Source organism: Nanorana parkeri, unplaced genomic scaffold (genome assembly GCF_000935625.1).
Source record: "Nanorana parkeri isolate BGI_ZX_2015 unplaced genomic scaffold, ASM93562v1 scaffold579, whole genome shotgun sequence".
NCBI classification, from domain to species: domain Eukaryota; kingdom Metazoa; phylum Chordata; class Amphibia; order Anura; family Dicroglossidae; genus Nanorana; species Nanorana parkeri.
This window is the reverse complement of record NW_017306847.1, coordinates 804601-826316: the sequence shown is the minus strand read 5'-3', so window position 1 is coordinate 826316 and position 21716 is coordinate 804601. Positions and strand designations below refer to the sequence as shown.

General features: G+C 41.5%; 1 protein-coding gene across 1 annotated transcript in view; it reads left to right on the top strand.

Moving 5' to 3' along the window:
• NEK4 (NIMA related kinase 4) overlaps nt 1-21716 on the top strand; it is a 42009-nt gene that overhangs the window by 8396 nt on the left and 11897 nt on the right. The window contains exons 4-12 of the mRNA XM_018562476.1: nt 808-915; nt 4322-4476; nt 7053-7164; nt 9858-10223; nt 12807-12890; nt 14298-14411; nt 15639-15758; nt 18075-18144; nt 21074-21159. Coding sequence (XP_018417978.1) covers nt 808-915; nt 4322-4476; nt 7053-7164; nt 9858-10223; nt 12807-12890; nt 14298-14411; nt 15639-15758; nt 18075-18144; nt 21074-21159 — 1215 coding nt within the window. The remainder of the gene's footprint in view (nt 1-807; nt 916-4321; nt 4477-7052; nt 7165-9857; nt 10224-12806; nt 12891-14297; nt 14412-15638; nt 15759-18074; nt 18145-21073; nt 21160-21716) is intronic.

Here is a 21716-nt window from a genome sequence, read left to right as displayed (position 1 = left end):
ATCGATCCCCTTTCCTCCCATGGCACAGTACTGGATACCTGTGTAACCATTTACCTGGCAATAGTGCTATTGCTCAGGGGCAGGGAGAGAGCTCTTAGCCCTCTGCAACCAGAGCTGACACAGCAGGGTAACCGGGCAAGTATACGCAGCTAGAGGGCCAGCATGGGCAAACACAGATTCATTTTAAAGTGGACCTATACTCAAATGTTAACTTAATGGAGAACTATGGGGTAAGTGTTTTTCCCCATAGTTCTCCTAAGGGTCACGTGAGGACATAAACTTGCATCCTCCCGTGACCCAAAGCTCAGTATATCGTGAGCTAGTGCTCACGGTATACTGAGACCGCCACCGAAAACACTTACCCCAAGAGTGCAGAAGTCATTAAAAGTTGCAAAACTTTATTTCAGTTGCTTTCGTTTGATTTGTTCATTGCAAACAGCTGAAAGACTGTACATTTTGCCAATAAACTTGAATTTTTAATGGTGGTTGAATAATTTTGATTGTCAACAGCACTAGAGCAAACATGGAGCATATTTGTTTCAGGAAAGGTAAGTATTTAAGCCTTTCGGTCAATGCATATTTATCCATTCCAGCAAGACTGTTTACAGCTTTAAGTTAACATCTAAGTATAGATCTATTTAAATTCTTTGGGGTTTAGATAAATAGCTTCTACAGTATGGTTGTGGCATCCCTTTCGTGTTTCCTGGCATGATTGTTGTTACACTTAAGCTTGGATAAGGCGACATATCATTGCTCACTATTATAACCTATGATCTTGGTAACCAGTATACCTTTGTTATTTTGCAGTCTGATGTCTGGGCCCTGGGATGTTGTGTGTATGAGATGGCAACTCTGAAACATGCCTTCAATGCTAAAGATATGAACTCTTTAGTGTATCGTATCATCGAAGGGAAGGTAATTACTCAATAGCTTTAATTAAAATAATGCTGTTTTCAATGGCTGATACTATGTCACTATATATTTGCAAACAGTATGACTAAGAGATAACTTATTAGCCAGAAATCAGTTTCTTTGGCTGAGATATGTGGACGCATTTTGTGACATTTGCCCTGTGATGGTGTTTTATGCTTTTTTTTTTTTTTATCCTTAACTCTTGCAGTGGGGCTACCCCCACACTGCAAGGGTTAAGTGCTTGTTTTCATCTAGAGATGGAAACAACAAAGAAATACTAACCTTAACCTCAGAGCCAGATGTCTGCTACAGCAGGCCCTGTAGCCTTTCTGCTCCTCCACTCCAACGATGGAATTCCCCTCAACGTTCTAGCGTCCTATTCACTGTATAAGATGTGATGAATCTCAGGAACTTTAATGGCTGGTGCAGAAGGGAAGCGAGGCTGCAGGGACAGCCAGCTGCGAGGATCAGGTGAATAGAACTTTTTATATGAATACTTAACCCTTCCAGTCCGGGGTAGCCCCTCTGCAAGGGTTAAGAATATTTTTTTCAAGATTTTCTTTTTTTAACTACTTTGGGGGGAAAAAAAAGATATTTAACAACAGCCGGCCAAGAGTTCAGGATCTAGAACAAAACAAAATCGGGTGGGGGCACGGAGGAAAATGTTCTAGAAACATTAGAGCTGAATTGGAGGGTTTTCTAAAAGTGTATGAGGAAGTTAAAGTAAAGCTTTGCATAAGCTTTTGTTTGGTAAAAGTTGGCAGAGTGTAAGTAAATGACTCCCAGGCTTCCAAAAAAATCTGAGTTTGTGTTTATTTGCCAAGTGTTTTCTCAATCCAGTCCATTTTAAATATGGCCATCAGCTTATTCAGGAAGGGTTGTTCAGGATGTATCCAATGGTTCAATATTGTTTTTGTTCTCCACCAATGATATAATTGACAACAGTTTCCTGCAGCCTGCAGTGATTTCAGCTCCATGTAAGTCTAAAATGCCAAAGATCACCCTTGACAAAGGCAAGGGGAGATAAGTCACCAAGTTACAGTTGTGTTGAAAAGTTTGCATTCCCTTGGGAAATTGGTAATATAGTTTAAAGAAAACATGAGTGAGCAACCAAAACACATTTCTTTTATTTCTTATGGGATTCATATTCAACTGTAGGTCATAACAGGATGGCACAATCATAAAACAAAACAAATAAAAAAAATGAAATGACCCCTGTTCAAAAGTCTGTTGTTAATACTGTGTATTGCTCCCTTTAGCATCAATGACAGTGTGCAATCTTTTGTAATAGCTGTCTTTGAGACTCTGAATTCTTGCAGGTGGTATAGCTGCCCATTCGTCTTGGCAAAATGTGTCTAGGTCACGCAAAGTCTTTGATCGTCTTGCATGAATCGCACATTTGAGATCTCCCCAGAGTGTCTCGATGATAATACAGTCAGGAGACTGTAATGGCCACTCCAGAACCGTCACCTTTTTCTGCTGTAACCACTGGAGGGTCAACTTGGCCTTGTGCTTAGGGTCATTGTCATGCTGGAAAGTCCAAGAGCGTCCCATGCGCAGCTTTAATGCAGAAGAATGCAAATGGTCTGCCAGTATTTTCTGATAACTTGCTGCATTCATCTTGCCATCAATTTTCACAAGATTCCCTGTGCCTTTAGAGCTCGCCCCTAAACATCAGTGAGCCACCACCATGCTTCACAGTGGATGGTATTCTTGTCGCTATTGCCCCAATCAATAGACAAGATTTTTTGATAATGTGTTACATCTCATGCTCATCTGCAAAAGGTGAAGAGCTCTGCGTTCAAAAAAGTAAAGTTCTCATGAACCAACCTCAATGTTAAGCAGTTTGCGTGTAGAAAACTGTGTGAGAGAGTTCACTGTGGATAGAGCGCGCATAACAACCATTTCTTAAAAAACTGATTTCTGGAGGCCTGGAGAAAGGATTCCCCTAAAAAGGGAAAAAGTATAAAGAATGAGTGTTCAAATGATATCTGTTCAAATCTTATGGCAAAGAGTCCAGCAGCAGTAAGGAATGGGATTGGAGGCAACCTCCGAGGGTATACATTGTTTTTGCATATGTAGCATAGATAAATGTTTGCGGTCAGAGATGGTATTTTGGTCCAGATTAGAGTCCATGTAGGTGTTCGTACCATGGATCCAAGCCCCCAGGTATCTGGTGACAGCTGCTAAACTGTATGAATCTCAGGCAGAAACTTTAAGACCCCTGTATTGCGTGTGTTGCTGTAAAATTTGGAGGCTAATTCTGGCCTGCCTTCCTGTCCAAATGAACAGTCAGATTTCTATCATCTGATTCTTTCAACATGGGAGGTTTCATTTGAAAGAAATAGAATAGAATAGAAATAGAATTTTCCATGTGCAGAGTGTTGTGATGTGCTGCCCTCTGCTGCAAGGTGACCACACAATGAGGGCAATCCTGTGAGAAGGAATGTCCCGACATAAAGGGGAAAACATTTAGATTCTGTTTTCAAGATTTGACTTCTTATCTAATGCTTGCCACTGTTTTTCAATGAACTCCCGAGTTTCACTCATTGACTGGTGCTAGGAAGAAGCATGAAAACAATTGAAGGATTCAAGAATGCTTGATTATGATTGTGAGAGCTCTTTTAGGCACAGCTGTCATAACATCTTTCCCAGTTAGATTGTAACTCTACATATCCAGCAAACACCATGACAAGGATGAGGAGGGAAATGATGGCAAAAACAGAAGCGAGGGTGGTACTAATACTGCCTGGACCTCGATTGCCTCTGAGAAGTTGAAGAGCCATAATTGTGAGACTCCCTGGAATGGCGAACACAGTGTGAAGAGAATGTCTTTTATGTATGTCATCTCAGTAGCTACTGTAACGCACGGCAATCGCTCACAAATTTCCCCCTGCGTTCTGGGGCAGGAGGGGGCATGGCGGTGCATTGAAGTCAATGGCACCACTGCCCCGTCCCCCTGCCTGCACCACGATAGGACGCGTGGCAAAACATTGCCTGCGTTTTGTTCCACTGCAAACGCGAAAAATGCTGCCTGCTCTATTTTTTGCGTTTGCAGTGGAACGTAACGCATGCAATGTTTTGCCACTCGTCCGATCACACTGCGGGTGGGGGGGTGTGGAAGTTTGTAATTGACTTCAATGCACTGCCACGCCCCCAAAACGCAGGGAGTAGTTTTGTGAGCGATTGCGGTGCGTTCCAGCAGCTACCGCTCTGGAATGCACCGCAATTAGTGTGAACAAGCCCTTGCATCCATTTCAGCACTCTTTTAAAATAACACCATTGGAAAACTTTACCCTCCCTACCTGGAATGCTGAACTTTCAGTGTCTCTTTCTTTTTTAGATCAACATTTCTTGTGCATTAACTTTTTAACATGGTTACAAACTTAATGATCCCCTTTCCTCCCAGCTGCCTCCTATGCCTAAAGATTACAGTAGTGACCTGGGAGATCTTATTGGAACAATGCTAAGCCGACAGCCTGAAAAAAGGCCAACAGTGAAGCAAATACTAAGGAAACCCTACATTAAAGAACACATTGCCCTTTTCCTACAAAATTCAAAGCTGTAAGTAATTTTGCTGTGACATAAATGTTTTCAATAAGTACGGTAATTTTTCCTGAACCTTTCCTAAACTGCTACCCCTTTTGTTAATTGTACATAATCTATGGATCTATTGACTTGTCAATAATAATGTCATTAAATGTGAACTTTTTGGGCCAATAAAGGGCTTTATTTTGGGCTCAATGGTTCACAAAAATTAATAGCATTACCATTTATTTTTTTTACTCTGCAGGCTATAGCTCTCTATGGTGCTGTGTTTAATGTCAGAGAATGTAATTTTAGATACATTTGGCTATATATATATATATATATGTATATATTATCGAATGTTTGACAAACTGTTTGAGCGAAAGACCGATGGAGTCTGATAAATGGACCCCCTATATTCATGCGTCAGTGAAATAGTAAAATGAAAAAAAAACAAATCAATAAAGCTAATTTAAAGTGAACAATGTACTGAGATTATATTTTTATTGATATACTTATGGCCAAGGTCTACAAGTGGTTACAAAACTCCTCTAGATAGCCACATGATCCCCATTTAATATGGATTCTGATAACCAGAATTCTCTTGAAGAGCTCAAGTTTCCAGTGTTGAAAACTATCGGTCACCAATGACTGAGGTTGACCAGCTTGGATCTGCTCTGCTTTGGGTTACTGGATTCTTCCTTCATGGTCACAGAGCTACCCCCTCCTTCCCATTTAGGGGCTAGGGGGCACCTGGGGGCTTGGCCTCTTTACAGTGCCTCTCCTTCTCTCGTTTACATTTGGTCTTCCTTTTTGTATCAGGAGTCAGGACTTTTGCAGGCAGTCCCTTTTGGATCTAGTGGTCCCAGATATGCACCTTCAGCCTGTAGGGGTCTATGGGATTCCTCTCCCCTGTTGTAAGAGAAATCCTGCTTCAGGACTGTCCTCATTTCTGGAAATTTGAGTCCACTTCTCCAGAACAGTCATTGTCTGCTTCTTCAGGGGTGGGGACTTAAACGGTCAGTGCCAGCCGGGTTTGACACCTGCCAGTCGTGCGCAGTGTTGGGTGCAAGCTCTCAAGGTAGTGGTGAATGTAACCTCAGCATGGGCATAGTGCAAGAGAATGGCAATCTACAGATTTCAGCAGGAAGAAGCTAAAGCTACAAGTTACTGAAAAAATTATGCAAAAGAATGACTTGTTCCCTCCTCTGCTCAAACAAGAGGTACAGGCTTGCAGATAGAGAGAATCTTAAAAAAAGCTTCTGATTTGCCTTCTCTGTGACTCCAATGTCATTGGTGCACCTTGTATTGGATGTTTATTTGTTAATTACTTTTATATAATCGTAAAAACAGCATTGTTTACTCTGAACAAACTAAGGTGTCTATTCACAAAAGGGTGAAGAGTTTGGAGAAGGCAGGAGAAGTGAACAATCTAGGACAACATAGCTGAACTGGAAAGTGAGCTGAATTGGAGAATTTTTCCAAATCAGCTATGTTGGCCTAGATTGTTCACTTCTCCTGCCTTCTCCAAACTCTTCACCCTTTTGTGAATAGACCTGTAAGTAACCTCAGATGGGCCTCTTCTTCTTTTTTTTTTTTTTATGTTTCCACATGTGTATCCCTGATAGACACTTCATTAATTGTAATAGTGCTTTTGCACACAAAGGGTTCCTTTTTCTAACATTTTTTTTAGGCATTACAGCTTACTATATTTCTTAATATAAGTATAAGTATAGCTTGAAGCTGAACTCCAGGCAGATATAATAAAACACTAATTTAATGTGTGTGTGTTCATTAAAAAAAATGAAGCGTATTTTTTTAATCCTAGTATTGCCTGCACCTGAATTTGACTTGGTATCAGTCTCTTGCAATCCTCTGTACTGCAGAGCTTGGACTTCTTGCCTTTTACTGTGCATTTTCAAGCTGGGGACAGAAACAGAACCTAGTTGTATTCCTTAACTGCAGAAGAGAAAAGACAGGTCTTTAGGCTTGCTGAGCTGAGTGGCAAGGCTGTGTAAATCTTAGGAATGAATGGACAGAAATCCAAATCCTTTGGCAGGTAAAGCAGCCTCCAATATATGTATTTAATCTACGTATTAAGGGCTTGTTCACACCAATGCAGAACAGATCTGCATGAGTTTCTGCACCACACAGTGCAGTGTGGTATACCGTGTTTTTTGCTGTGTTTTTGATGCGTTCCAGGCGTTTTTTTAGTTTCAATGAGCTTTCAGTGCGTTCCAGGGCGTTTGCATGCGTTTTTGATGCGTTTGCATGCGTTCCAGAGCAGGTAAAATAGGGCTTGCTGCAGTTTTTTTTTATATATATGCTCTGGAACTGAACGCTGCGGTGTGAACTAGAGCCCAAAATACCATTGGAATACATTGGACGCAGTTTTGATCCGGTCTGTAACTGCTCTGCACTGCTCCTGGAACACGCTTGGTGTGAACAAGCCCTTAGCGTTCTGCCTGGAGTCCAGCTTCAGCTGTACAGTTTTATCTAACATATATTTGTTGCAAGGATGCATGTCAGGTAGACATATGTTTTCCTTAGATAAATAATAATAATGTTTGGGGTGTTTTTTTTTTTTGTTTTTTTTTTAACCATTATTAAAGAAAACAGGGTAGGCGGAAAAAGAAGGTGGTGGACTCCGCCAATGTCTCCAAAAATGCTGAACAGCAGGTACAACACAAAGCAGTTCTGGACCATGCAAAAGAACACAAAGTGGTAATATAATTTTTGCTACATGAAATGTCTAAATGTATCTTTTTAAAATGTAGGCGAGAAGCACATCCTTGTCGTAATTTAAAGAGGAACTTTACCCTTATTTTTGAAATTACAATAAATACATCCTTAGAAATGTTTAGTAATGGCAATGTACAAACAGATACTTATAGATAATTGCCAGCATACCTTGTTTTTCTTTTCCTCCCCATTCTTCCAGTGGTCATGTTTACTAAGGGCAGATTAATACATCTCCCTTTACTTCCTGGAACTCTGGCACGTGTGACTAAGACATGTGACATTTGCCTTTCCCTGAGATCTCAGGATATTACAGATGAGATTTCCCAGCAATGCCCTGCTGATATAACCTTCCCAGGATGCAACGCTTTAGGCACAATTACATAATTTGTGCCAAAGAGGACCAGGAAGTGAAAAAAAACAATAGCTGTAAGTAAATAAAAATATGTTTGTTTAATTAAAAAATGTAAGGTGGTTTCATATCAGTATGCAGAGCTGCATTGTGAGGTGATTTTTAATGAAAGGGGGTAAAGGTCCACTTTAAAGGCTTTTATATATTTTTTTCTTACATATTTCTATGGTGAGGACTAAAAAACACATTTAAAAATATTTGTAGTTACTTATCTCTAGATATTACATACTATTTTATATCCACATTTTCAAGCTTCACATTTTAGATTTAGATTCCTTTTCACGTTTCTCAGGCTAGCCTTATCTGCTTTCATCAAAAAGAGTGTGGCTCGGGGTTACCACTTTTGGTAATGAAAATTAACCCCGAGCCACACTTGGGAATACCGCCAAGGAGGTTAAAGGGCCCTAGTTGGAAGTTTCATTCAGAGAGACGGTTTAAAAACCACAGCATCTTCTGTGCTCTTTTTAGTACTCATGTGTTGTGGGTGCATGATATATTAATAATATTTATTTTATAGGGCGGCAACCAACTAATCGATCAATAATAGTCAATTTATGAGAATAGTTGTCAACTATTCTTCATTATCAATTAGTTGGTTGGATCCCCTAGCTCTCTCCTCCCCGCTGAGAGGAGGGCCCAGCAAGCAGTGAGCGGGTGCAATAGTCAGCCTGCTATTGGCTATTGTAATTTGAAATGACCGATAGCAATCTGGCTATTGCACCAGCCCATTACCTGCTGTATTTACATTCAGCTACTGTCTGTGGAATCTTGCCACTGGCAGCTGTCATTCCCTGGCTGAAGCTATTCAACCACCATGTGCTTACAATAAAATTATTTTAAAAAAAATCATGAAAGTCATTTTTCGGTTTCAGCCTGACAAATTCTGCTGCGGGAGGTGCATTCATTTCAATGGCACCCCAAACGTGCCTCCCACCCACAGTGTGATCGCCGGCACTGGAACGCACGGCGCCGCAATGCCGTGCGTTCCAGTGCAGTGCGATTGCAAAAAAATGCGCAAGCACTTTTTTTGGTTTGTTTGTAACATTGCAATGTTGTATTTCATTTTAAATTAAGGACAGTATTTAATTTTATTTTTTGTATCCGATTAATCAGAAAAATGATTCGCCAACTAATTGATTATGAAGATAATGATTAGTTGCAGCCCTAATATTTAATTACATAGTGAATTCAAGCAACCATGTTGCAAATATTTTTAAAGTGCCCTCAAAGGAAGAGGCTTAAAATCTTATATCTGCGTCCCCCCACCATACTCTGTGGTTCCACCTGCCATCTGATATGACTACAAAACCTATTAGTGGTTGGAACTACAGTGTGCAGCAGGTGACACAGCTGTTCCACAAACCCAGATGCGCTTGTGCTTTGAAAGAGAGTGAAGATTCGAGAAACAGGCAGTGGCATAGCAAAATAATTATTTTAATGTGACTCTCGCATTTTTGAGTGCTATGAGAGAAGCACTGCTAATCAATATGAAGAGCCTGTATTTGTAGTAAGGAAATGGCTTCTCACATTTACATATAATTACAAACTATATTTATTTCCGAGTGTTTTTTAAATCTGAACTCCAGACAAGAAGTTAAAAATACATGTGAAATAAATATTTGTGAAATGTTTTACATGTTCAACATATCTTGTGATCCAGGCACCCGGCCAAACAGTATAGCCAGGTCTTGGATCACCACTTGTCCAGAACACATCCCGGCTTGATTGGACAGTTAAGGAGCAGTAGCCCACTGATGAGTCATCAGTCTGCTTTTCCTCCTGTCTTCTTTTTTCCTCTATTAGACTGACAGCACTCTTCACTGCAGCAAAGCCTGTTTGGCTTAATTTCCCAGTCTCCAGTCCTGCTGTGCAGGGGATTACAGGAAGCATGCTTGAACACAAATTCAGTTATGTCATGAAAATTGTATTTTTAATAGTGCCTGGTATTCAGTTTTAAAATATTCACTGATAATAATTTACACCAATCGCATTCCCATATATACAGTATATGTATAAAAAATTGAATTATATAAAAATGTCAACACATTTAATATGTTGATTACTCCTGTTTTTAATCTGCCATTTTTTCCTTTCTAACTGAAATGCAGTGTTTGATACTTCTCCAGTACATTTTAAATATTTTTTTTTTTATTATTGTTGAAAGTCTAAATAACTCTTCTGGAAATAAACCAATTATACTTCGGTAAATACATTTCTGTTTTATTTTTGTCATCTTTAAATGCATCATTATTTTCAATAAATACAGAATAAAGTGAAGAGTCCAGTGAAGATAAAAGCAGCCAGCATATCCCCACCACCTGCTGAACAAGGGAATAATATGGCGGTATCCATTTCATCCCTTGGCAAGGTGGTTATTGATATTGTACCTGGTGACAAAAGACTGCCACATGACGAACATTTAATACCCCAGCCTGAGAATGGATGCATCTCCAGGGACGTTGCATGTAAAGTGACACGGAACGGAGCCCGAGGGCAAGACATTCAAGCAAAGCCGCAAACGACATTAAGCTCCAAGATGGAAAATAAAAATTCTTCTATTAGCCTAGAAGATGAAGAGGATACCATGAAACTTTTGCAACCAGTCACCAAAGGTGATGAAAAGATAACCCAGGTAGCCTAAAGCTGTCATATGTTTAACCTTGTGTGTGTGTGTGTGTGTATATGTCAGAAATCGAGTATGTGTATACAGAATGCAGCAATAGCTATTTGTTGCCCTTATGGCTTTTTAAGGGCTGATCCAGTATGAAGCTCACACTTTCTTAAGCATCTCTCAATCCAACAGCCCTCATTCTATAAATTAAGTGTCCATGGGAATTGGTTCCAGACACAGTTCTTCTCACTGATGGATTTTAATGTGGTGTGTTTTTTTTTTAATACTGCTTGCTGCATATTTTCAAATAATTTAAACTGTAAAAAAAACAAGATGCATGAAACACATTTGCATAGTTTTAAGTGCATTCCCGCATTGAATTATTTATCATTTAGATTAATTTTTTTACTTATAATTTGGGCATTCTGCCTTTTAGATGGAAGCAGCAGGATTAACCCCTTTTTTGTGTCTGCTTAGGAGTGTGTTTAAAACATTAGTATATTTCAATGTTTAATACAGATGATTGGTTATATTGATAGAAAAAACCTTCTACACACTGCACTTTCAAAGTGGACTAAAATCAGTTTGACATATGCCACCCCCTCTTTCTTGCTGCTTTATACATAAACATGAGAAGTAACCTACCAAATGACATACCTGCAGCCAGAATAGGCTCACATTGGTGATATGCAGTATGCTTCCTTCTGGCCACTTCCTGTCTACAGTTGTGGTTTAGAGACTTTGTGAGAAAGAGGCTTTGATTGGTGTCTCTGGTCAGTAAAGGAGGTGCCCAGGTGTAAGTCTTTCTTTTGTCTGTTTTTATTAAATATATGTACACAATGCCATCTTTTGGTTAGTTTCTTATAATTGTATAACCTAGATCTGAAATATAAATCTTGCTATAGACATGAGATGATTGTTGCTTTACATGGCCAGAACGCACTGCCTCGCATTGCGGCCAACTCACTTTTTTTGTGGGACAGGAGGTACGTGGCAGGCCATTGAAGTGAATGGCACCGTAGCCACACCCTCTGGTCACAATGCGATCGGCCGCACGGGAACGCAAGGCACATTATGCCTGCAGTCTGGTGCAATGAAAATGCTGCAAGCACTTTATTGATCGCACCGGACCGCTGGCATAATATGCTTCGCTACAGTGCCATTCACTTCAATGGCCCACCACGCCCCCTCCTGCCCCACAAAGAAGTGAGGCGGCCGCAATGCGATGCAGTGCGTTCTGGCTAGAATCGGGCTGGAACGCACTGCATCTGGTGTGACCGAGGCCTAAAAGTTGCATAAGGAGTCCACCCGCTCTGTCATCACCTCCCTTTACTCTATTTCTTGGCCTTGGTGGATATCAAGGAAACATATTTGCACATTCCCATTTTCCTGCTCGGCGACACCCTTTGCTGATGGTGCCCAGCTTTTTTTTTGCTCTTCCCTTCAGTCTATCCTTCAGTTTCACCAATGTTCTACCCCTGTCTTGGCCATGCTGCAGTCCCAAGGGATCCCCGTACTGGAGCATGTGGACAACCGTTTCCTCAGTGAGCACCAGACCTGTTGTCCAACATTCAGCAAATGATACAGACCAGTATATATTAGATACCCTGTTTCCCCGAAAATAAGACCTACCCCGAAAATAAGACCTAGTACTATTTTTGGGAATTGCTAAAATATAAGACCTACCCCGAAAATAAGACCTAGTTGTGACCATTCCCAGGGCCAGTGGTGGCATAAGGGGGAACTTGAAGAGCCGCGGGAGAGGGGGGAGAGAATCAGTGGTGCCAATGAAGCCAGCGCTAGAGGGAGCAAGGCGGCACCAGAGGGAGCAGAGCCACATAAGCCGATGCCTCCTCTATATAGCGCCGGCTCCGGTCACAGGCGGAGTGATACCAAATGCACTCCGCCTGTGAGGAATCAATAGTGAAAGTGCACTTCGCTCATCCTGGCCTGCGATTGGTTACCAAGTTGCTCTTGGAAAGGTACGGCACCCCTGATTGCCCTGATCACCATATTTTTGTACACGAATACATGTAGACTTTTCTACATAAATAAGTGTGGATTGTTGTACTTTTAAAAAAGAAATAAGAACTCCCCCGAAAATAAGACCTAGTGTGTTTTTTTTTGAGCCCCAAAAAATATAAGACAGTGTCTTATTTTTGGGGAAACACGGTATACCCCAATGTATCGTCTGATCAAAAAACAAAGCAGAGGATTTGGTTCTATATATATAAACAAAGCGTAATTGTTCATCTGAAATATGGTGAGCAATAGGAGTCGGTGAGTGCGGCCAGATCTTATCTTTGAGCACGGTGGAGAGCACTGATTCACAAATTGTTTATGCATTCATGGATGTGGTGTGGATTATAAAAGTTGGAAGATATATCCTCGCATATTTCAATGTCCATTTTTCACACATTTTAGGAATATATTTTGAGTTTGTTGAAGCGCAGTGCTATTTTTCTCCTTTCCTATTTTGGGTGTACTCGCCTATCAAGCACAGCTGCTTTTAGATTGTTATTTGATTCCTAGTGCAGTTTATCCCTATATAACACCAATTTATGTATGCATGTATGATTGAAAGTACTTTATCTGTTTTTAAAGGCCATTGTTCCCGCACAGGATGTTTTGGAATCCTTGGAATCTACAGAAAAGCTCCTTGAACCATTTGTTCCAGTTACAGAACCTGTAAGTGTTGTTATCTAGGAAGTTAATATGGTTATTGGTACTCGGAAATTAAATAAGTAGTCTCTTTTTCTCATATCCGATTAAAGGAGAACTATTGAGAGTAAAATTTACTCTTACCAATAGTTTGAACTGGCGTGTAACATTGCAGCTTTCACATACCAACTCTATAACTCAAACTGAGTGATCACAAACTGTCAGTCATAGCTCCCCGCAGGGATTCCCTCCTCTTCTCTTTCTGTTCCTCCAGCTCTTTGCAGGGAGAGACAAGGGGATGGGCACTGCTGGCTCTGGCTCTAGAGAGGCCGTGCCTGTTGTCACTCTTTCCCGGCTGCTGCATAGCTCTGCAGTGTCAGCATATATTACTAAATGTACTCCTGTGACCAAAAAGAGAACTAAAGCCAAAAAAAGGTTTGGGTGTAGTTCTTTTTTAACTATTATTATCATATTATATTGTAGCGCTCACCCCCGCAAGGGCCGCTGAATGATCAGGGCTTCCATAGCCTGTCTAGGGATTTCTAGTAACCTGGCTGCCCCAATAGCGCTTACCACCTCCAGTGCCGACCAACAAAGTGAAGTCCAGACAGTAGATAAAAGCTGAATTTCTTTTATTGCTGAACTTCAGGGAGAGAGGGTCAGGCACATCCAGGATGAGGTAGACTACTTTAAGAAATAGAACAGAGTAACTGCTGCCATCACAGACTAGGACCTTTTAAGCCAGACACGGCAATCTGTGCAGAGAACACCATACAAAGCAGTACTTTAGAAGTCCTCGTACATATTCATCTCCACTATCCGTAGCTGACCATTGTGCCTCCGGATTCAGGTCTCAGTGTCAGTATAAGGCTAGTCCCCCTAGCCAGTTCAGTCAGCCAGCAGCAGCCTCCCCCCAGGGAGGCCTGGGGGAGGGAGACCCACTGTTACATCAAATGTCCTTCACTTTAAGCCTGATGAAGGGGACCCTGTGCGGCCCCGAAAGCGCTTGATTCCTTTGGAGTGAATAAAATGAAGATTCACTAAAATCTTTTGTTATTTTGTCGTTTCTGGAGTGCTGGTGACGTCCATATCCAACGATTACCACTGTTACATCAGCCACACTGAGCATTTATATCCTCTCCCAGCATGCATCACTTGCCTATACCTTCCAGTGATTTGCCAGGAGACACAAATGCTCAGAACAATCCCTATTGGCTGCTCTGCTCTGTGGCAGAAACACACCCAGCAACAGGCAGATGCAGCATCCATAGATTGTTCTGCATAATTAGATGAACATAACTACAGATCTATCTCAGACTAACTACAGTCTGAGTATACCTACATTTCACAGCACTCCTGTTTACAGGGTGCTACAACATGTTTAAATGACTTATTGGTTGCAAAGGCATCTATTGTAGCTTTTTCAATTTTTAGGATGGACACAAAGAAGCAAGTGAAATTCATCCACGCACTTCTGAGTCTGAGCCGTCATTATCGAAACAGAGGAGACACCGTATCAAAGAGGGGATGCCAGTAGACTCTGAGAAGGTTTGTTCTGGGGACACACAATTGGTAGTCAAGTTCACAAATACATCTCTCTGGGAGATATTCTTGCAGATAATTGCATTTTGAAATGATAACCATCGAGTTTAACTATTGTTTTTGAAGGGCTGGCACTAGAAATTGTATATTCCCTTCTGTTTTGCATGCTCCCTTATTGAAAATAGTAGGGATGCACCGATACCAATACTAGTATCGATATAGGTACTGATACCGAGTATTTGGGCGAGTACTTGTACTCGCCCAAATGCTCCGATGCCTAACCCGATACTTCCTGTATCAGGAAGCCGGGCAGCGCGTCATTACACGCTGTGATGTGAGAGCATGAAGCCGACTTCCTGGCCAATCAGGAAGCCGGGCGCCGTGTAATGACGCAGCGCCTGGCATTCTGATTGGCCCGGGAAGCCGGCTTCATGCTCCCTCGTCATCTCTTGACGAGGGAGCATGGAGTCGGCCTCCCGGCCAATCAGGAAGCAGGGCGCCGCGTCATTACACTGCACCCCGGCTTCCATGATTGGCCAGCAAGCCCACTCCATGCTTTCTCGTCACATAGTGACGAGAAGCATAGGTCGGCTTTCTTGTTAATTGAGAAGCCGGGTGGTGAGTCTTTACATGCTGCCTGGCTTTCCGGCTAATCAGGAAGCCAGGTGGCGAGTCATTACACGCCACCTGGCTTCCTGAATGGGACTTCTGGTGCTCGGTAATTGGTATCGGCGAGTACCGGAAAAAAATATCGGTACTCGGTACCAAAATACTGGTATCGGTGCATCCCTAGAAAATAGTAAATTAGTTAACAGACCTGCCCAGTGGCAGGTAAACACCCCAGCTTGTGGAGGTCTAAAGCTGATTAATTGCTGTGATGAAGATAGTTCTGCTGACACATTCATACATCTGGCGTTCTGTATCAGAGAGACAACTGGTCCCCACAGTGGGTATGATGGGAACATGTATACTGAAAACAGCTTAACTAAAGTGTTCCCAGATAAATATTGCAGCTATATCTAGATGAAACACTGGGACTTTAAACCGGGAGGCTGTGCTCCCTGTATGCATTTTAATGTTCATAACATTTTTAGTTTTACCTGGGAGTGTATCTTATAATAAGGCTTTTGTAACCAATTCTGTTTTTATTATGCACTTCAGGGGCAGTAAATGTACTTAAATGACCAATCAGTGACTTAATTTTACTATTTAATAAATAATTGTTTCTCCTAGGCTAATGGGCCATGTTCCAGACCTTTGCCTTCTCTCCCTGCCTTACAACCTCAAATTGTAAGAAACGTTCTTGATGCAGATCCTGTTGACAGTTCAAAACAAAGTCCTGTATTCTCTCAGGTATGTGCCAATTTGTATTTGTCATATGAGTTTGGCTGTAGACTTAAACTGCAGCTCTCAATAAAAATATTTTTTCACATGAATCAAAAGGGCACATGTAAGCATTTCTATTCTGTTACCCTTTTCTTGCCAAAAATACAGTGGGGGTTATTTATCAAAACTGGAGCAGACAAAATGTGGAGCAGATTTGCACTGCAGCCAATTAGCTTATCTCTCTCATTTTCAAATCTTACCTGCGCAAACTGAAGAGTGAAGCTGATTGATTTGCCATGGGCAGCTGGTTCAGATTCTGTCTGCTCCAGTTTTGATAAATTCCCCTCAGTATATATTGCATAGGTTTTGAACTTTTGTAAATGGGGCCAATCTCATGAGTCTCACAAATTCCTCGCTGCGGGCAGGTGGCACTGTACAATACAATGACCGCTACCACCAACCACAGCCTGTTTGCATGTAATTGCACAGGCTGTGGACGATCACACCTGGATGCAATCAGTCTGTGTCCAGATGTGATCATCTGCAGGTAATCACTGCCTGTGCGATTACAAGGTGGCCATACACCTTACGATTATCGGACAAAACTTTTCGTCCGTTGATCGAACAGTCGTACGACAGCCCCATCCTGCCCCGATTATCGCAAGGTTCATTCAGCGGTAGTTTAAAAAAACACCTGGACAAATTGCAGTAATCGACCGCACGTATTTTCGTTTGCGCATGAGCAGTGTTAATCGTACGACTTTTGATGTACGGAAACGCCACAAACCTTGTGAAAATCGTACAATCGACTGAAGTTTTCGAACATGCCTGGATAACAATCCCCCTGTATAATAGCAAAGGCACACTGACAGGTCCTCTTTATGGAGACATTAGGGGTCTCTAGGACCCCTAATGTCACCTGGGGACCCCAAAAGAAGTTAATGAAGCAGAGATCTGGCGGTCGAAAAAACGAGCACATATGGATGGCCGCCGATCGTCTATATGTGAAACACCCGGTAACAGGTGTTTGCATTGGTCGGGTCTTTTCTGCCCGTGCGCGCCCGCGCAGAAAAAAAACCAATGCTGCAGTGCCGTCCGTCCGTTTTTTTTACAACGGGCGGATGGCAAGTGGTTAATAACATTAGTCTCAAAGAGGAATTTGTGAGACTCGTGATTGGCCACATTCACAGGTGCAAGCAGGAATGCATTGATGATGCCAATAACGGTTTTATTAATCAAGATTCCTAGAAAATGCAGTAAGCAGAAAAAAACATAAATTAATTTTTGTTTTGGTGTGACTACTGTTTGCAATAAAGACACATCCGTAATTCTCTTAGGTACACTTGCATTCAGTTTCTGAATGTAGGTTGTTCCAAGTCTATTGCCACAGTTCCACTGGAGGCTTTGACTGTATATTTTCTTTCTCTACAAGTATTTCCAGAATGGCTCAGCTGATATTCAAATCGGGACTCTGTGGGGACCATGCCATCTGTTGTGGGATTTCTTGTTCTGCTTTTCACTGCAGATAGTGTTTTTTTTTTCTTCTCCATGATTTTGTCTGTGTGTTTGGAGTTATCGGTGCAGCAATATTTGGGAAAGATCAGTTAAGAATCTTCCCTTTACTTCTTAGCATTGGAGGGGGGGTCACCTTGTTTGAGCAAATCACCAAATCTATGTGCCTCAAACCTGCAAGGAACTCCCACAGTTCTTCATTGTTTCCTGCAGACATTGAACCATGCACTCTTCTTTTACCTTGTTATTTTACAAAGCACTGGCTGATCAGCGTGGTTTTGGGGCGTTTTTAATTGTGTTTCAGCACTGAAACGCAATTAAAAAACTCCCAAAACCTCCCTGGTGTGAATGGATTCTTACTTTTTTCCCTACTCCCCATTAAAGTATGTCTAAACCTAAGAACAAAAATGTAATATATTGCAGCTTACTAATTGTTGGATGTAGTGGCTGCATTGGTTTTCTTTTTAGCAAGCATGGAAAAATACCTGTTGATCCTGTCCGAAATCTAATGTGCCTGTAACTTTCACTGCACTAAGCTGAAATCATAAAAAAATTCTTTCAGTTTTCCTAACTATCCTCTGTGACCTAAACCCCCGCACCTTTGTAATAGAGATGAGAAGAGGGGGGTGTTTTATAGTCCAATTCAGGAGGGCAGCTTAGAGGGACAGCACTGTTTCTCCATAAATACAACACAGTGAGCTCTGCACTGCATGCTGAAAGCTGAACAAATCCATGCAACAGCATGGGCATTGTTTGACTTTCAGTGTGTATTAAATATTAAACATTATGCAATATATAGTCAAGAGTAGATTCCTATTTATATTTCTTTAGGACCATCGTCCTTTGTCAGCACGAGAGAGAAGAAGACTAAAACAGTCCCAAGAAGAAATATTTTTATCTGGTAAGTTTCTCATTGTTGTATATATTTTATACTGTTTTTAAAATGACTGTTATTTTACAGAGACAGAAGATGCCCTTCCATTCATTGCTATTGGTTCATCATTATGATAGCCCGCCTTACTGACCAATAGGAATGTGTGGGAGAGGGAAGCTTTAAAGCGTATGTAACCCAAAAGCAAAAATGTGATATATTACAGCCTACTAATCATTACATGTGGTGGTTGCATTAGTTTTCTTTTTTTAGGCTTTTTTTCTTTATTTTTACCTGCTGAGCTGGCCGGTAAATTTTGTTTTAGCTTCATTTAACAGGCTAAGCTGCAAAAGTGGCAGATAGAGGGTTGACAGAAACCATTTAACACTGACAGGGGTGCTTACAATAATCAACGTTAGTCATTTGTGAAAACCTTTATCCCAATAGGATAAAAAAAACAAAACTGCTGTAACTGCTTAAAAAGTTCTATACTGTGTTTTTAAAACAATCCCACATCTGGTCTGTGTTTAGGTTTTGAAATTAATAGGTTAGGTTAATTGTTCGGCTAGAAAGCTAGAGCTAGAGGCTCCAGCCTTAGAAAACCATTTCACAGATGAACAGTAGAAATTGGGCTGGGCTTGGTGCGAACCCAGTTCACCTAAGTTTGCCCAAGCCTGCTGAAAACGCTGACACTGAACCAATCAGTTTTGGCAGTTGCCCTGCCCCTTTGTGACATAAAGCTGTGGGGCAGGGAATGCACCTCCCCACAATTGTTTGGGTCAGTAGGAGGGGGTGGAGGTCAGAGTTTTGAGCGGGCTTGGGCAAACTCAAGCAAACTGGGTTTGCACCAAGCCCAGCCTCATCTGTTATGAACAAGAACCAGACATGGTACCCACATGTGAAACAGCAGACTAATACTGCAAAGACTCTGCTGCAACAAGGAAGCAGATGATTCAGGTCAGTTCTAAAGACATCGAACTGTGACAGTTTCAATACTTTCTGATTCATTGAAGAAGTGTACAGATCAGAAATGGGTGGGGTTCTCCAGGATTGTGCCAGTCTCTGCTGCATGCAGTGAGAAGGAGATGTGTGGCCGGACCAGTGCTGTCACAGCACGCCGTGAGGTCCCCAGGAAACGCAGGACCTCAGGCAGACGAATCTATTAAAGTGTAGAGCGCCGGTATTGGCATGACCAGATGCGAAGCCATTCCCTACATCCCAGCTAAAGGGGCATCAAATAATGATACAGTATACAGGCAAAACTGGGGAAGCAGATGCTTTGCATCAAGTCTGGCCCTCCCCTTCAACTGATTCTTGTCACCAATGCGTCAGTAGTCACATAAGTGAACTTCTGTGGGAACCCAGAATAGGATTGTTATTTTTTTGAGGGTACATAGTGCTGGGGGTTAGTTTAGGTATAGGTCTGCTTTAATATCGGCTGTATGTAGCATATCCCATTTCATGTCAGCATCCACATATGGGTGAAACTGTTTGGCATCTTGATGGCCGCTTCAGTGTTTCCGGTCTCAGTATTACTGCAGTTATCGAAATGGCAACAGAAATACATTTTGAGAGGAAGTTGAATGAAATACTGACATCACTCTGAAGCTGATTGGTTGCAGTGCACAGCTGCTCCAGATTTTGTATGCTCCGGTTTTCATAAATTCCCCTCTATGTGTCTAAAGGTGCCCATACACCTTACGATTATCGGACGATTTTCGTATGCGATCGACTTTTCGTCCGATAATCGTATGTGTGCATTGCAGTGTCCGACCGACATTACTGTACAATCGTACGACTTTTGACGGTCAAGCATGTTTGAAAACTTTGCTAGATCGTACGATTGTCGTAAGGTTGCTGGTGTTTCCGTCCGCCAAAAGTCGTACGATCTACACTGCGCTTGCGCTAACGAAAATACGGCAAATCAATTACCGCATTTCGCCCAGGTGCTTTTCGTTAATTACGGCTAAATTAATCTTGCGATCATCGGGGCAGGATGGGGCTGCCGTACGAAAATCGTACAACTATTCGATCATCGGACGAAAAAGTTTCGACCGATAATCGTAAGGTGTATGGGCACCTTTAGAGTTTATTTATGGAAAATCATTTACCATTTATCATGTTCAACAGATATGAGTAGTGATCTTCCTCAATGTTGACTTACTTTATTTGGCTCTATATGTTACTATAGTGGATCTAGAAGGTTAGGTCATGATGGAGTTGGGGGTTACTCACAGTAATATTGTGTGGTTTTGAAGGGAAACTTAAATATACAGTATGTCAGCAAAAAGTAACTTTGAATAGTTGATAATTTTTGACAACACAAGGGCTGATGTCAACGGGTGTCCTTGTCAAATGCTGCATGCATGATGCATGATGCATGAGGCTGCGTTTGAATGGAAAATGCAACATTTCACAAGGTTTGCCTGTTGCTCAAACACACCTTTGTAGTACGTGCTGTATCCAAAGAAACACAGCACAATGCAAAGCTTGTGAAACGCAGCCTCTAAACTTCCATGTGCACTACTCCGTTTAAGTCAATTGGATTTTCCTGGCTTGCGCTTGATGTGTGTTCCCAAAGCAAAGCGTGTGGACAAGAGTCTTAGCCCTCGTTCACACCTGAACGTTTTGTAGCGCGTTCTACGATCGACGAACGCTCTACAAAACGCTCAAAAATATAAATCCCATTGTATTCAATGGTCTCGTTCCCACCTTGGCATATTTCCGCCCGTCCCTAACGCGCTACAAAATGGCCCACGCCTGAAAAGGTACATATACTACTTTGGGCCGTTTTGTTGCGCGTTTCCATTGGGATACAGCCAAGTAGCCTTCGGAAACGCGGGTTTGTCGCGCGACTTTTTTACCACGAATACGCCTAGGTGTGAACGAGACCTTAAAGAAGAGACTTTAAAAAAAAGCAATCTTTATTCGGTACTGATTTTTTTTTTTCCTGTTCAAGCACCATCAGCCAGAAAAAGTTCTGCCAATAATGTTGAGAAAGCTGAGGAAATAAATCCTGCCAATCAATTGCCAAGTATGCGTGAGGTGAGAGCTGTTTTGATGGAACTTGCTGGTTTAGTGATTAGACTGTGTCATGTGTTTTTATTCACATTGAGCAAACTTTTCCAGATCTCTTGGAATGTTTGACAATAAGGTTTTGTAAGCATGCAATTAAAAAAAACTAAATGTGAAGGTGTTGTGTATGGTATATTTAAGACATTCTATGAGGGGAATTTATCAAATCTGGAGCAGTTGCCAGTGGCAACCAATCAGCTTCTCTCTTCAGTTTATCCAGTTGAGATTTGAAAATGAAAGAGAGAAGCTGATTGGTTGCAGTGCACAGCTGCTCCAGATTTTGTATGCTCCAGTTTTGATAAATTCCCCTCTGTGTCTTAAGAGTTTATTTATGGAAAATCGTTTACCATTTATCTCAATGTTCAACAGATATGAGTAGTGATCTTCCTCAATGTTTACTTACTCTATTTGGCTCTATATGTTACTATAGTGGATCTAGAAGGTTAGGTCATGATGGAGTTAGGGTTTACTTACAGTAATATTGTTCAGTTTTAAAAGGGAAACTCAAAAACTTGAAGAAAAAGCTT